The sequence below is a fragment of the Colobus angolensis genome, unplaced genomic scaffold (genome assembly GCF_000951035.1).
Source record: "Colobus angolensis palliatus isolate OR3802 unplaced genomic scaffold, Cang.pa_1.0 Scaffold21, whole genome shotgun sequence".
In the NCBI taxonomy this organism is placed as follows: domain Eukaryota; kingdom Metazoa; phylum Chordata; class Mammalia; order Primates; family Cercopithecidae; genus Colobus; species Colobus angolensis.
In genome coordinates this window covers 5,388,289-5,400,104 of record NW_012115266.1, presented here as the reverse complement: position 1 = coordinate 5,400,104, position 11,816 = coordinate 5,388,289, and the positions used below count along the sequence as shown (strand labels likewise).

Below are 11,816 nucleotides of genomic sequence, written 5' to 3'. Positions count from 1 at the left end.
GGGGCTGGTGATGGGGAGTGGAGGGGTGGGCACGACTACCCTGGGGTCAGCCTCGAGGTCTCTGGGCTTAACAGAGTAAGCCCTTTGTCACCAATGCCCCTGGAAGGGCTGAGGGGAAGGTACCAGACACAAGAACAGCTCTGATGTCCCTCCGCCCAGCCGCCGCCACCACCGAACGGCACATTCAACCTCAAGGCCACAGCTGCTCTCTCCCCACTGCCCGGTCCCACCTCTGCAGTCTCTCACCCCAATCACAGCCCTCGCCAGAGCAAGCATGCACCATCCCACTCGACCCATATGCACCAGGCTCAGTCCAGCCAGCCGCTCACTCAGCCTGCGAGGCTCTGGACTTCTGGCCCCCTACCTACAATAGCAGGCTCCCCTTCAGGCCCCCACAAACCTCTCCCCAGACACAACCACACCAAACATCAGCTCTCCTCTTCAAGATGCCCCTCCACCCCCTGGACCAGGAGGCCCTTTCTGTTTACAACCCCAGCAGAGCCCAGGGGCTCATCCTAAGACACCTGCCTGCTTGTGTGAGGCTCTATGGTTCCTGTCAGCCCCACCCCCATCCCACCCACCCCCACAAGCCCAAAATATTCTACTCACTTTGCTGCCATGGCAAGGGGGTACTGGAAGCCATACTGCTGCTGGGCGGAGGGGGTGGCGGAGGCTGCTGCTGCTGTTGTTGCCATGGGGGAAGAGGACCAGAGGGAGGGGGTGGGGGCTGCCCACTGGGAGGCGGCGGCGGTGGCGGCATCATGCCCATAGGTGGCGGCGGCATCATACCTGCGGGTAGGTGGAGGCAAAGATGAGGCCTCAGGGAAAGGGGGGGATTTGGGCCAGAGCCCCCACTCACCCAAGCCTAGGTGAAGACCCCCAGTCAGCAGACAGCCATTACCTTTTCCTTGATGCAGGCGATAGACCCCAGAGCCCACAGGCGTACTTCCCAGGTACTGATCTTGATGGAAGGAAAGAGCAGGGACTTAGCAGGACATTGGAACTGGCCAGGGAAGCCACCCCTGTGATAACCTGAGTTGCTATCCTTACACAAGTTCTGAAAACCATGCCTGTAAAAGGCAGGTCTGTGCCTACCCAATACAGCATCACTCCCTGAACCAGAATGGAGTCTTGCTCCTTCCAGAGCCATAACCCTGGCAAGTCAGGCAGATCTGGCACATTGCCCAGCTACTTGAGAGTTGCTTCTAGCAAACAGTGACCTGACATAACCCCTTGCTTATCCCCAAAGCCCCAAGGTTTCTGGTCTGACACTTACTTACCCATTGGAGGAGGGCCATGGTGCCCAGGAGGGTGGGGGCCCTGGTTCATCGGTGGTGGTGGTGGCTGCATCCAAGGGGGTGGGGGTCCATTGGGGTTGTGCTGCATGGGATGTCCACCATGCCCACCTGTCAGGCTGGGTAATGGGTGTGGGAAGCTGTGGGGGCCACCTCCGGGCCCACCAGGACCACCTCCATGCATGCCATGGTAGGGCCGACTCTCTGAAGGGCCAGAATTCATCCAGGGTGGGCGGCTCTGGGTAGTAGACATGAGAGACTACGTGAGAGCATTTCCCGCCAACGTCCCTGCCTGTGCCCCCTAGTGGCAACATTGTTCTTCCGGTAATGCCACAGGACCAGAACACAGTAACAAGGTCTTCCCAAAGTGAGAAGTCCCCAAACTGGCCTGAGATCCCGGAAGAACAATGTTGCCATTCACATCCATCTATCTGCTCTACCCAAACCACATGGCCATAGCTCCCAGTCTCTGCAGTAGAGAATGGGGAAGCCAGACCAAGAGAACCAGCCCCCAGGCTCACCGGTGGAGGTGGGTTGTTGGCGGGAGCAGCAGGACGAGGTGCACTGGCCAAGGGTGTGGTGGCAGGCCCAGAGGTAGAGCCCACAGATGCTGGGACAGGTGCTTCACCCAGTTCAGCCATGAGGGACAAATATTCTTTATCCATCCGTGCTTTATCCTGAGCTGACTGGGGATCACCAGGCCTGAAGTGGGGTGAGGGACACAAACAGAGAAAGGGGAAAAATTTGTTAAGGAGGAAGCTTTTATCCTGAGGAACCAACATAAACTTTTGAAGAATTCCCATCTTTCTAACCCCTTACTGGGCATGGCTCTCAACAGTCTCATTAGATCTTCAGTTTCGTGCCCAGTTCTGCATCTGGGATCACCAGAACAGAGGGGCCCTGGGTGAAGAGCACAGGAGACCCTGACCATCGATGAAGCACAGGTTCTCTCAAGTCAATTTCATCCAAATTCATTCCCAGTTTGAGGAAAGGAAAATCTACCCAAGACTGGCACAACTGCCAGCACGAACTTCCTGAACAAAACCTTACATTATTTGCCAGCCAGTCAAAAAGTGCTGATATCCAGTGCTGACTTGCAACTGGTCAGAAATCTGTAGAGACTGCTTAGTCTTCTTGAACCAATTCTGAACAGCAAAAGCAGTGAATTTCCTATTGAGCCCCAGTGAAAACATTATACCCAAAATGGAAGCTTCCAGTTTTCTTGGGGTTAAGACAAACAAGGGTATCTCTACAGCCTAGTTCTAATCATCCTGGGCTTTACATCACACCATTACAGACCACACTAACAGAAAGGATGTTTCTCTTGGTAAGATTAACAGCAACCAATTAATGTGACAAAAGAGTTGTCCTGCACATTGCAGGCTACCAGAAAACCACAAGAGCCAGCCCCTCACCTTTGGAATTTGCAGTCTGAAGCAATGTGGCCAGCCCCTCCACACTTGGTACACACTGTGGTGTTGGTAATGCTGCGGGTCTCTGAGCTCTGCCAGGGTCTTAAGATCCTATTAAGGGAAAAAAAGGTCAATGCAAGGGGACAATCTGTACTTCCACAGGTTCTTCAGGTCTCCACACTCTCTCCTTTAAACTGATCACATACCTGTTGTCGTCTTCCCGAAGGGTCCCATTCAAGCGAGCCAACTCCCGAAGCTGCATCTTCCGTAGATCATTCTGGTCCTCTGGGGTCTCGATACCCTGCTTCAGGATGTTTCTTATCTAGTCAATATGCAATGAACAGTTAAGTGCTTAGGGCCTCCACCTAGGTTTCTGCCAAGAAGGCTTCCTTTCTGGGCTCACCACTCACCTGTTCCACTGCCTTTTTGACGTTCTCCATTGTGTTGGCGGTGACCAGGGCATGAAGTGGTTCATCTTCTCCCGGCAACATCTGGCCATCTTTGCGCCCAACCTTCCCTTCTTTCACAGACCCTTTCCCCCGGATCATAATCTTGGCATTGCACTCTTTCTCTATGTTCTTCAGGGTGTTCCCTCTATAGAGAGGCAGAAATGACTGAGTTTATACCTGACAAGTTCACACTCAAGAGGGAACAGAGGCTGGACCAATTTGACACTGGTGGGAAACCACAAGCGCAGAGAATTGGATTTTCCCACCAAAAGCTCCATGAACTGTACATTACAGTCAGCCACAGTAAACCTGAGGATTTGACTTCTCCGCACTAGCGCGGAAGTTAAGACACCTTCTCACAGAAAGGCATTAATTCAGTTAAAACGAATGTCCTACCAAAAAGGGGAAAAGTAAGCCAACGGTACCCAATTAGGCACAAAACGGACACATCTCAGAGGCTCTAAAGGAACTCTATATCCTATAGACTAGCAGTTACTCACCTGGGCCCAATGAGCAGCCCCACAAAGTTGATTTCTGGGTACTCATCTTGTGGAATCATGACTTTATCACTCACACGTGTTGCTGGAGGTCTAAGAAAGAAAAGCCTGTCACTGCACACATTTCTGGAGAATGACACAGTCAGTAGCTTTTCTAAAACTAATTACTGGTACACCAAGTGCTAATTATGGGTGATTTGGGGTAAGAGGTGAGTACTGCCAATACTGTCCCATCCCAGCAGGTCACCCATGATCTGCATGTTTCCTCATCCCAGATGACCTAGCCCCTCTGCTTACTTGTAATCTGCAGGTGGCTTGAAATCTGGATTGAGTGCAACCATCTCTGTGATGAGGTTGTGCCGCTCCTCTTCCAGCTTTTTGCGGGTGCGGAACTCTCGGGTGTTAAGCCGCTTCCCCTCGCTATTGTAGATGGGCTCAGGGGAAGGGGACCTGTGGGAAACAGACTCCCGTTTACTATTCTGCCCCGACTTCTCTCATTCCCACACGGACTATAACAAGTCTCTCCCAGCCCCTCTGCCTCTCAGACCCTAATACAACACTCCGGAGGAACCGACCATAACGTGTGCTACTCAAGATCGTGTGGAATGGGGAGATGGAAGCTGGCTGAACATTAAGGGTCTGGGGTGTGTGTGAGAAAGGAAAAAAATAAAAAGTTTTGCATCTAGAAGTGATGAGAGGAAAAAATGTCTATCCTTTGGGGAAAATCTCTAGACTATAAATGGCAAGGACAGTATCATCCCCTGGAGTCTTCTTGCCAAATATGGATTTTCTTCCATTTGGAAAAAAATTACAATATTCCAACTTTATGAACCACAGAAACCCCAAGTTTAGGCAAAATGTTCACTCTTGGAGAGCTAATGCCCTACGAGGAAAAGCTTCTGTACCCCCTAACACATAGTGCGCATGAGCTCTTTAACCCAATGCAACTGGGACTGAAGGCTACTGCAGCTACTGGCCCCCACAATGGAGAGAGATGGTTCAAGGCTTCGTCTTTGCTTTTCCTTCAATGGCCTGGCTGGCTGTGTCCAAGGCCCAGGAGACAACCTGTTTTCTGGCTGTTCGAGGTTGGGGAGTCTGAGTAGAGAAAAACGTTAAAGTGCTAAAGCAGCTTCTGCGAGAGGCTGCAAATGCAGATTTGGTCAAATACTTGTCTAGGGTCTGAACCTGCAAACAGCAAGGGGAAAACCTATGATTCTCCACCAGAGTTTACAAGTCCAGAAAGCAGATTTTCTCTCTCTCATTTTTTTTAAGGAGTAAAATGCTGTTGCTACAAGTAAAAAAATATAATGATAAAATGGTCAGTTTACCACAGCTGGATTTTGCGGTAATAAAAAAGAGAGGTTACACTCCTAGAATTTTGAGTTAAGATTACAAAAAGGACCATAGCTTGATATTCTGAATGAAAATTTAGTAGCAGCTGCAAGAAGGGAAGAGACCATGTGGATCAGGTTATTTAAAAAACATCCTGAAAGTAGTCAAGACTCCTATACCCTTGGTTTAGTTGAGAGAACCTTGCCTAGTTGGAGAGCAAGGACTGAACTCGGCTGCTCCCACTGTCTTCAGCCTAAAGGGAACCATGTCACACCACGTTACACACACGATGGAATAAAAGGTCAGGTTTGTTCATGGCTAATGACGGCTAAATGACACCTCCGTTTCTAGCATTTGTATAAACTGTTAGCACAATCCAGTAAAAGTGAACAAAAGCAAACATACCCCAGCTCATTAGACTACCATCTTATACATTTAAGTCTACAAGAAAAGTTTTAAACATGTTTTACTGTGCAAGTTAAGCAGCATCGAAATAACAATAAAGTGGCTTAATTGATATAACACCTTTTTAATAAATTATCTTAATTAAGAAAACCCATGCATTTCCCTCCAACCTGGGCTCAAAAGCAAAACCAATCAGGCATTAGGGCCTCTTTCAAAACTGAATACAAGGGAGGAAAAACCCTGCTCTGGTTTTATTTCTAACATGCTTGACATTTCTAATTCCCACCCCATAGCTGTCTAGAATTAAGCACTCTTGGCTAGTTACAAAAACAAGTCTTACCAGCACCCAATTGGCCATGTGAAGGCCTCACAACAGTTTAACCTCTTCCCAAATTGCAGAAGTGAAAGGCAAAAGCTAGTATTCTAGAGGTTAGACTGGCCCGACTTCTTCACCTCCAATAGGCATCGGCTAGATCAACTAAATTCTAATCCCAGTTATCCAGGAAGCAAAGAAGGTTTGTTAAAAATTCAACCTTTGGAGGAATTGACTGGTGACCTGTAGACATATTATTAAAGGGAAAAAGGCCAAAAAGGCACTAAACAGTTGTGGTCTGTGACCTACAATGTAAATTTTTTAAAAAAAACTTCAAAAAGAAATGAAACACAACACACCCCTACAACCAAAATCTATCTATAGGTAAAATATAGCAAACGTAGTAAGTAAAATTAAAGAGTCAATATGGAGAAACAAGGAAGTTAATGTTTCCTGGCAAAGGGCGGAAGAAAGATGCATGAGTGAGTGACTTCTAAAGCCATTACATCATCTTCCTGATTTAAAAAGCTATTAACTAGGTAACAAAAGCCAAAAACACTACTTTTTAATGCAAAGTCTTTTCAACTATGCTGTATGCACTAAGAGAAAATTCAGTGAGAGGGAGAGACTTACTGCCCTTCAAATTAAATGACCAATTTTAGCTGTCCAATCAGCTAATAAAATTCCAGTTTAAAAAAGTTCATCTCCCCCACACAAATTATTTTTCTAAGGTGAGAGAAACTGCAAATTGAAATGACATGACCACAGCTGTTTGAGGCCGACACTCCCTTTAAGGAAAAAAAAAAAGTAATTTAGGGTTGGTTGCATGCCTTCCCAAAATAGGTGAGAATATTCTGGCCCCTCCCAACACCCCCAAGGCAATGGCCAAGGCTGAAAGTTAACTGGCAGTGAAGGAAGTTGGTTAGAAATCTCATCTGATTTTGAAACCATCTCAAAACCATGAGCAGGAAGACTGCAGCAATGAGCGGACCAGAGCTCCTGGCTTGCTCAAGTTCAGTGATGCTCAAAAATATTTTTAGTCCCTGCACCGTGTACCTGTGAGAAAAACTCTATGCCCTGGGCTTTCGGCCAAAGCAGGTACTGAAAAGGCAGGTTAACAGGTCACCTCACTGTCCCTAAGGGTGGGTAAATCAGGTTAAGATCTACATGCTTACCAATTGGAAACCAGTTGTCCATTTTCCTGTAACTTTTTATTCTCCCAACATTTAAGTTTTATTCCAATTTTCTAACTGTTGACTGACCATACATTATTTCTAATTAAACCTTAATCCCCAGAGTGGTCAGGGTACAGTCGTCACACTAGGATTTTATTGAACTGACACAATATGTTGCCACCAGTAAAACGTATTGAGAAAAAGGTAAAAGCGTTACTGTCAGCTGGTTAAAACTGTTTCCCAACCTGTCCTCAGGGTTAGGGGGGATGCCCAGGTCTCCTGTGCGCAGTTTACGAGTCAGGTCTTCTATCTGCAGTTGCACTGGAAGAAACCAGGTTAGGAAAGAAAAAAAAAGGATGGAAAAAAGACAATGTTACCAATAAACATCTCAAATCTCAACAACAAGCATGAAGAACTCGGAGACTTTGAAAGGGACGATTGATCAGTGAACACATTGAAGCAAAAACCCCCAACCACCTATCGGCAGGAGTCCTTTTACATCTATAGGTTTTTTTCACTTCAAAATGGTTATCACTTAAGGAAGCAAACAGTTTGTTGGAAGAGGGGTTAGCAATAAAGACTGTTCACTAAGGCTAACATCCAAGCAATTATGAGGTGTTTCACCTCTTCCTCCCCACCAAGGCTTGCTTACAATTGGTACCCAGAACCAAAAACCATGTTATGTCACCAATACCCGATTCCCATCAAATTACTTGAGGGCAAGAACTGAGTTTTTCTTCATTAAATATTAAACATAGCCCAAAATGAGACCCAATTAACAAGGGACAAGGAAAAATACCATTTGAGCAAAGATCATTTTCATTAATACCGCATTTAAAATTCCTTAAATAAGACATTTAACAACAAAATTCAACACCTTACAGAAATTTGTACATACTCTTTCTGTACAACCAGACCTGTACTAGTAAGGGTCTCCCAATACCTGTAGCTTTTATTCAATTATATGAAATATTTATTCAAACATTAAATGACAAACCACATATCTTAATAAACCAGTAACCATCAAGTGCTAAGAATTTATTTTCAGGCTTGCTATTCATATGGGGAGCAGACGTGTAAAGAATGGAATGTGCGATCAAGGACAATGTACATGGCTCTTGGGCCTTGACCAATGAGGCTGTGCATGAAAAAAGAGAGATGAGGGTTTCACAAAAGTTGCCAGTGACTCCAGGGAAATGTTACACGGCTGATTTTCCAAGATAATGGGAACTGCAGAGCCAGAGCACCTTTCTTCAACGTGCGGAATAACCACCTGTTTCTTACCTTAGTAGCATCTGAGAATTTTGAGCAGGCATCTCCAATAAGGACAAGTGTTACTAGGTTGGGTTAAAATTGAGCTGGTTCCAAGATAGGATTAATGCGTCTAACCAAAGATTGCTTCTAACTTTAAATACATCCACAGGGCTATACCACACCCACACACTGAAACCCTGAAGAAACGAAAACCCATTATTATCGAAAGATACCGGCTAGACGCAATGGCTCATGCCTGTAATCCCAGTACTTTGGGAGGCCGAGGCGGGCAGATCATCCTCATGAGATCAAAAGATCAAGACCATCCTGGCCAACGTGGTGAAACCCTGTCTCTACTAAAAATACAAAAAAAATTAGCTGGGCATGGTGCCATGTGCCTGTAGTCCCAGCTACTTGGGAGGCTGAGGCAGGAGAATCGCTTAAAGCTGAGAAGGGCAGGCTGCCGTGAGCCGAGATCGCACCACTACACTCCAGCCTGGTGACAGAGTAAGACTCCGTCTCTCCAAGCAAAAAAAAAGACGGCAGGGCGTGGTGGCTCAAGCCTGTAATCCCAGCACTTTGGGAGGCCGAGACGGGCGGATCACGAGGTCAGGAGTTCGAGACCATCCTGGCTAACACGGTGAAACCCCATCTCTACTAAAAAATGCAAAAAACTAGCCAGGCGAGGTGGCGGGCGCCTGTAGTCCCAGCTACTCAGGAGGCTGAGGCAGGAGAATGACGTGAACCCAGGAGGCAGAGCTTGCAGTGAGCTGAGATCCGGCCTCTGCACTCCAGCCTGGGCAACGGAGCAAGACTCTGTCTCAAAAAAAAAAAAAAAAGAAAAAAAAAAGACAAAAAAAGACACTGAGGGCATCCTGGACAAAGCAGTATGTCCTGTGGAAGACAGAAAATTAGTGAGACACATGGCTCCCCAAGCTCCTTTATGCTAAAAATTCTGACTTTGCAGTTGAGTACTAAGCTCAACAACTCGAGGTGAAAGTCACCTTCACTGAGAGGGGAAGGTGAGTCTTCCTAACTGACTATGGAGATGCGTGGCCTGATCTAAATAAAAAGGGTCATTCTCTTCTATGAAGAACTACACCTCTCCTTTGATTCTATCTATTTTGATTATAGCGATAAATAGCCCTTAGGGCCCAGTGAACTAACCAGCCCTCTACAGAAAGAGAAATGGAGAGATGTAAGGAATTTGTGCTCTTCCCATTTTCTAAGTATGCTTGTGTTCTTGGGATATCACTCCACTAGGGGCATTTCACAAGGTTGTAAAGACCCAGAATGGTCTAATATGAAACACAAGGGAATGGGTGGGAGTAGACAGGAACAGTAGGGGAAAGAGTAAGTATTAGTAGTACTGTGAAAGGAGACAGACAATTCCAACGCCTCAAAATTCTCAGCAGTCTAAAAAACAGGAAATTAAGACCCTCAAGAATAGTTAACATGCTGGCCTTGAAGCGTTTTGGTTGTGAAGGCCACAGCCTCGTAGGCTTAGGAGGTCTTTGCCCGAATTTCCTCCAAAGGGGATGTTTATTTGGTTAGTTGAAAATGTTTATCAAGTGAACTTTTTTGAGACAGCTTTAAAAGGTAAAACTTTCATTAAAAACTTTTTTTCAAAAAAGCAATTTTGAAGTTAATTTCAATTCCACTGTGGACAGTCATTCTTAATTCTCAAAACCTCCCAGCAGATAAAACCTTTTTATCCTAGCACTTCATTCCATATCCATGCAATATCCCTTTCCCAGCAGAGTTAAGAGTAAATACAAGAGCCTTCATTTTAAGACAGCTCTCCATAAACCAAACCAGAAAAGACGTTGAAGGGAAGGTTAAATTCTTAAATTCAAGAAAATAAAAAGGGATAAATTGTAAACACACTTTTCAGAACCACTTTTTGTCAGTTTTTTTTTTTTTTTCTTTCAGAAAGTACCTATAAAAAGTAAAAGACCACATTTTAGGGGGAGAAATATGAAATTACGGTGAAAGGCCATGCTGTGAAAAGTACTTGATTTACAGTACCTGCGGTGTTCTCCACTGGGGCCTGTCCAGAGAGGCAGATGACACTCACCTCATCAACTGGCAATGAACAGCAGCTGAAAAGGGTGGGCTGCTGGTGTGGGGACTGTTCTTAGCCCTAAGTGAGACCCTACCTTCCTGACACTCATGGAGAACACTGCAGTTATGAACAGACCAAAACAAGGAGCTGCAAATGCAGAACTCACTGGGCAAAAACTGACAGATGATACCAAAGTCATGAAAGTATCTCATCTCAGGAAAGATAACTACAATCTCAAACTTTCAAGAAATGCAGATCTTGCTCAGAATAAATCATAACAATCTCAAAGTGCATTTGGATGCAGAACGTATATTTACCTATATAAGCTCTTTCTTGTTCTCGAGTAAGTCCAGGGGGAATAACTGTAGGCATTCCCGGAATCACTGTCTTCTGTTCCATTGTGTCTTGGTTCCAGCGGCTTCTCTTCCGCTTCTTACTTGGGAAGTCTAAAAGCAGAAACAAAATCCATCAGATGTAAATATAAATAGTTACCAACAGACAGTTAAGGGTATTTAAGGTACTACACAGAAACTCAGCAGACTGTGAAACTGAGAACTTAACCTAAAACTTAAACAGCAAAAAAACAGAAAACAAACCTCAGTGATCAGAGATTTAAAGCTTATGGCCACTACAAGGGTATGTGGTCCTGGGTCAGGCAAGTTAACATTTCACCTTCTTTTGTCTAGAGAAACTGTCAAATATATAAACATGGTAATCTTAATGTATAAGACTACAAGAGAGTGTTAAGATACATACTACATCAACCATGAGTCCTCAGGGGAGACACAAATACACTGAAGAATCATAGGTTTGTAAAGCAGCCCTGATGGGACTGGAGGCTCCGCCCACCTCCACTCCCCTCACCAGTCACTTTTCTATGAGAGGCAGAACGAGAGCTAAACCTAGTTACACCCTACCGAGTGGGAAAAGCCCAATTCTTCAACAAGATCACTTTTGTCTTCCTAAGTTTGGCCAAGATCGGCATTCAATTTTCCTGGCCAGTTGGACACTCAGGGTCTGAACTTTTAAAAGGATCTATCAAAAATTCAACACAACAACAACCTATACAATAGCAAGCAAGTTCTCCTTCCCCCATACACAGGCAGAAACTCCCTACATTTAGCACAAGAGTCCTATTTCCCAGGGGATACAGGATCAGAGGGAAAAACTTTTTAAAACAGAGTGACAGCGGAGCCGGTCAGACTGAGATCTAAGGACACCGAACGCAGATTTAAAAAAAAAAGCTAGAGTTCTCTCCCCAAAAGAGACCAAGAAAGATCAGACCCAACCATCACCTGAAGCATGCCACCCTCTCCCGGATGAAAACCCTGCCTTGCTATACAAACAAGCAGAGCAGCTATCCTTGGTATGGTTCCCATTCTGGCTCCTTAAGACCAGAAAGGAGCAGCCGCACGTCATCAGGTGAGGCTTTCACGCCCTGCTGGCATTCACAACCAGCACCCCGTCCAGTGCTGAACATCCGCCACCCCTCTTCCCCACACCAGCGGACTGAAGGGCAACAGGGTGCCCCGAGTCTATAGAGCTGCGCCGCACAGCCCGGCCACCTCACTGCGTCTGCGCACAGAGCGCCTCCCGCCCGCCCAGCCCTCCCCAACAGC

The 11,816-nt window shown here is 45.9% G+C and overlaps 1 protein-coding gene across 5 annotated transcripts in view; it reads right to left on the bottom strand.

Moving 5' to 3' along the window:
- SF1 (splicing factor 1) overlaps positions 1-11,816 on the bottom strand; it is a 14,896-nt gene that overhangs the window by 1,766 nt on the left and 1,314 nt on the right. For 3 of the 5 annotated variants that reach the window (XM_011942558.1, XM_011942559.1, XM_011942563.1), the window contains exons 2-12: positions 10,515-10,643; positions 7,124-7,199; positions 3,951-4,103; positions 3,657-3,746; positions 3,118-3,301; positions 2,914-3,029; positions 2,711-2,818; positions 1,817-1,997; positions 1,281-1,554; positions 902-961; positions 610-789 (exon numbers count right to left, since the gene is read on the bottom strand). In XM_011942558.1, coding sequence (XP_011797948.1) covers positions 610-789; positions 902-961; positions 1,281-1,554; positions 1,817-1,997; positions 2,711-2,818; positions 2,914-3,029; positions 3,118-3,301; positions 3,657-3,746; positions 3,951-4,103; positions 7,124-7,199; positions 10,515-10,643 — 1,551 coding nt within the window. Of the gene's footprint in view, positions 1-609; positions 790-901; positions 962-1,276; positions 1,555-1,816; positions 1,998-2,710; positions 2,819-2,913; positions 3,030-3,117; positions 3,302-3,656; positions 3,747-3,950; positions 4,104-7,123; positions 7,200-10,514; positions 10,644-11,816 lie in introns of all 5 variants that reach the window. The other 2 variants (XM_011942561.1, XM_011942560.1) reach the window with 2 other exon arrangements.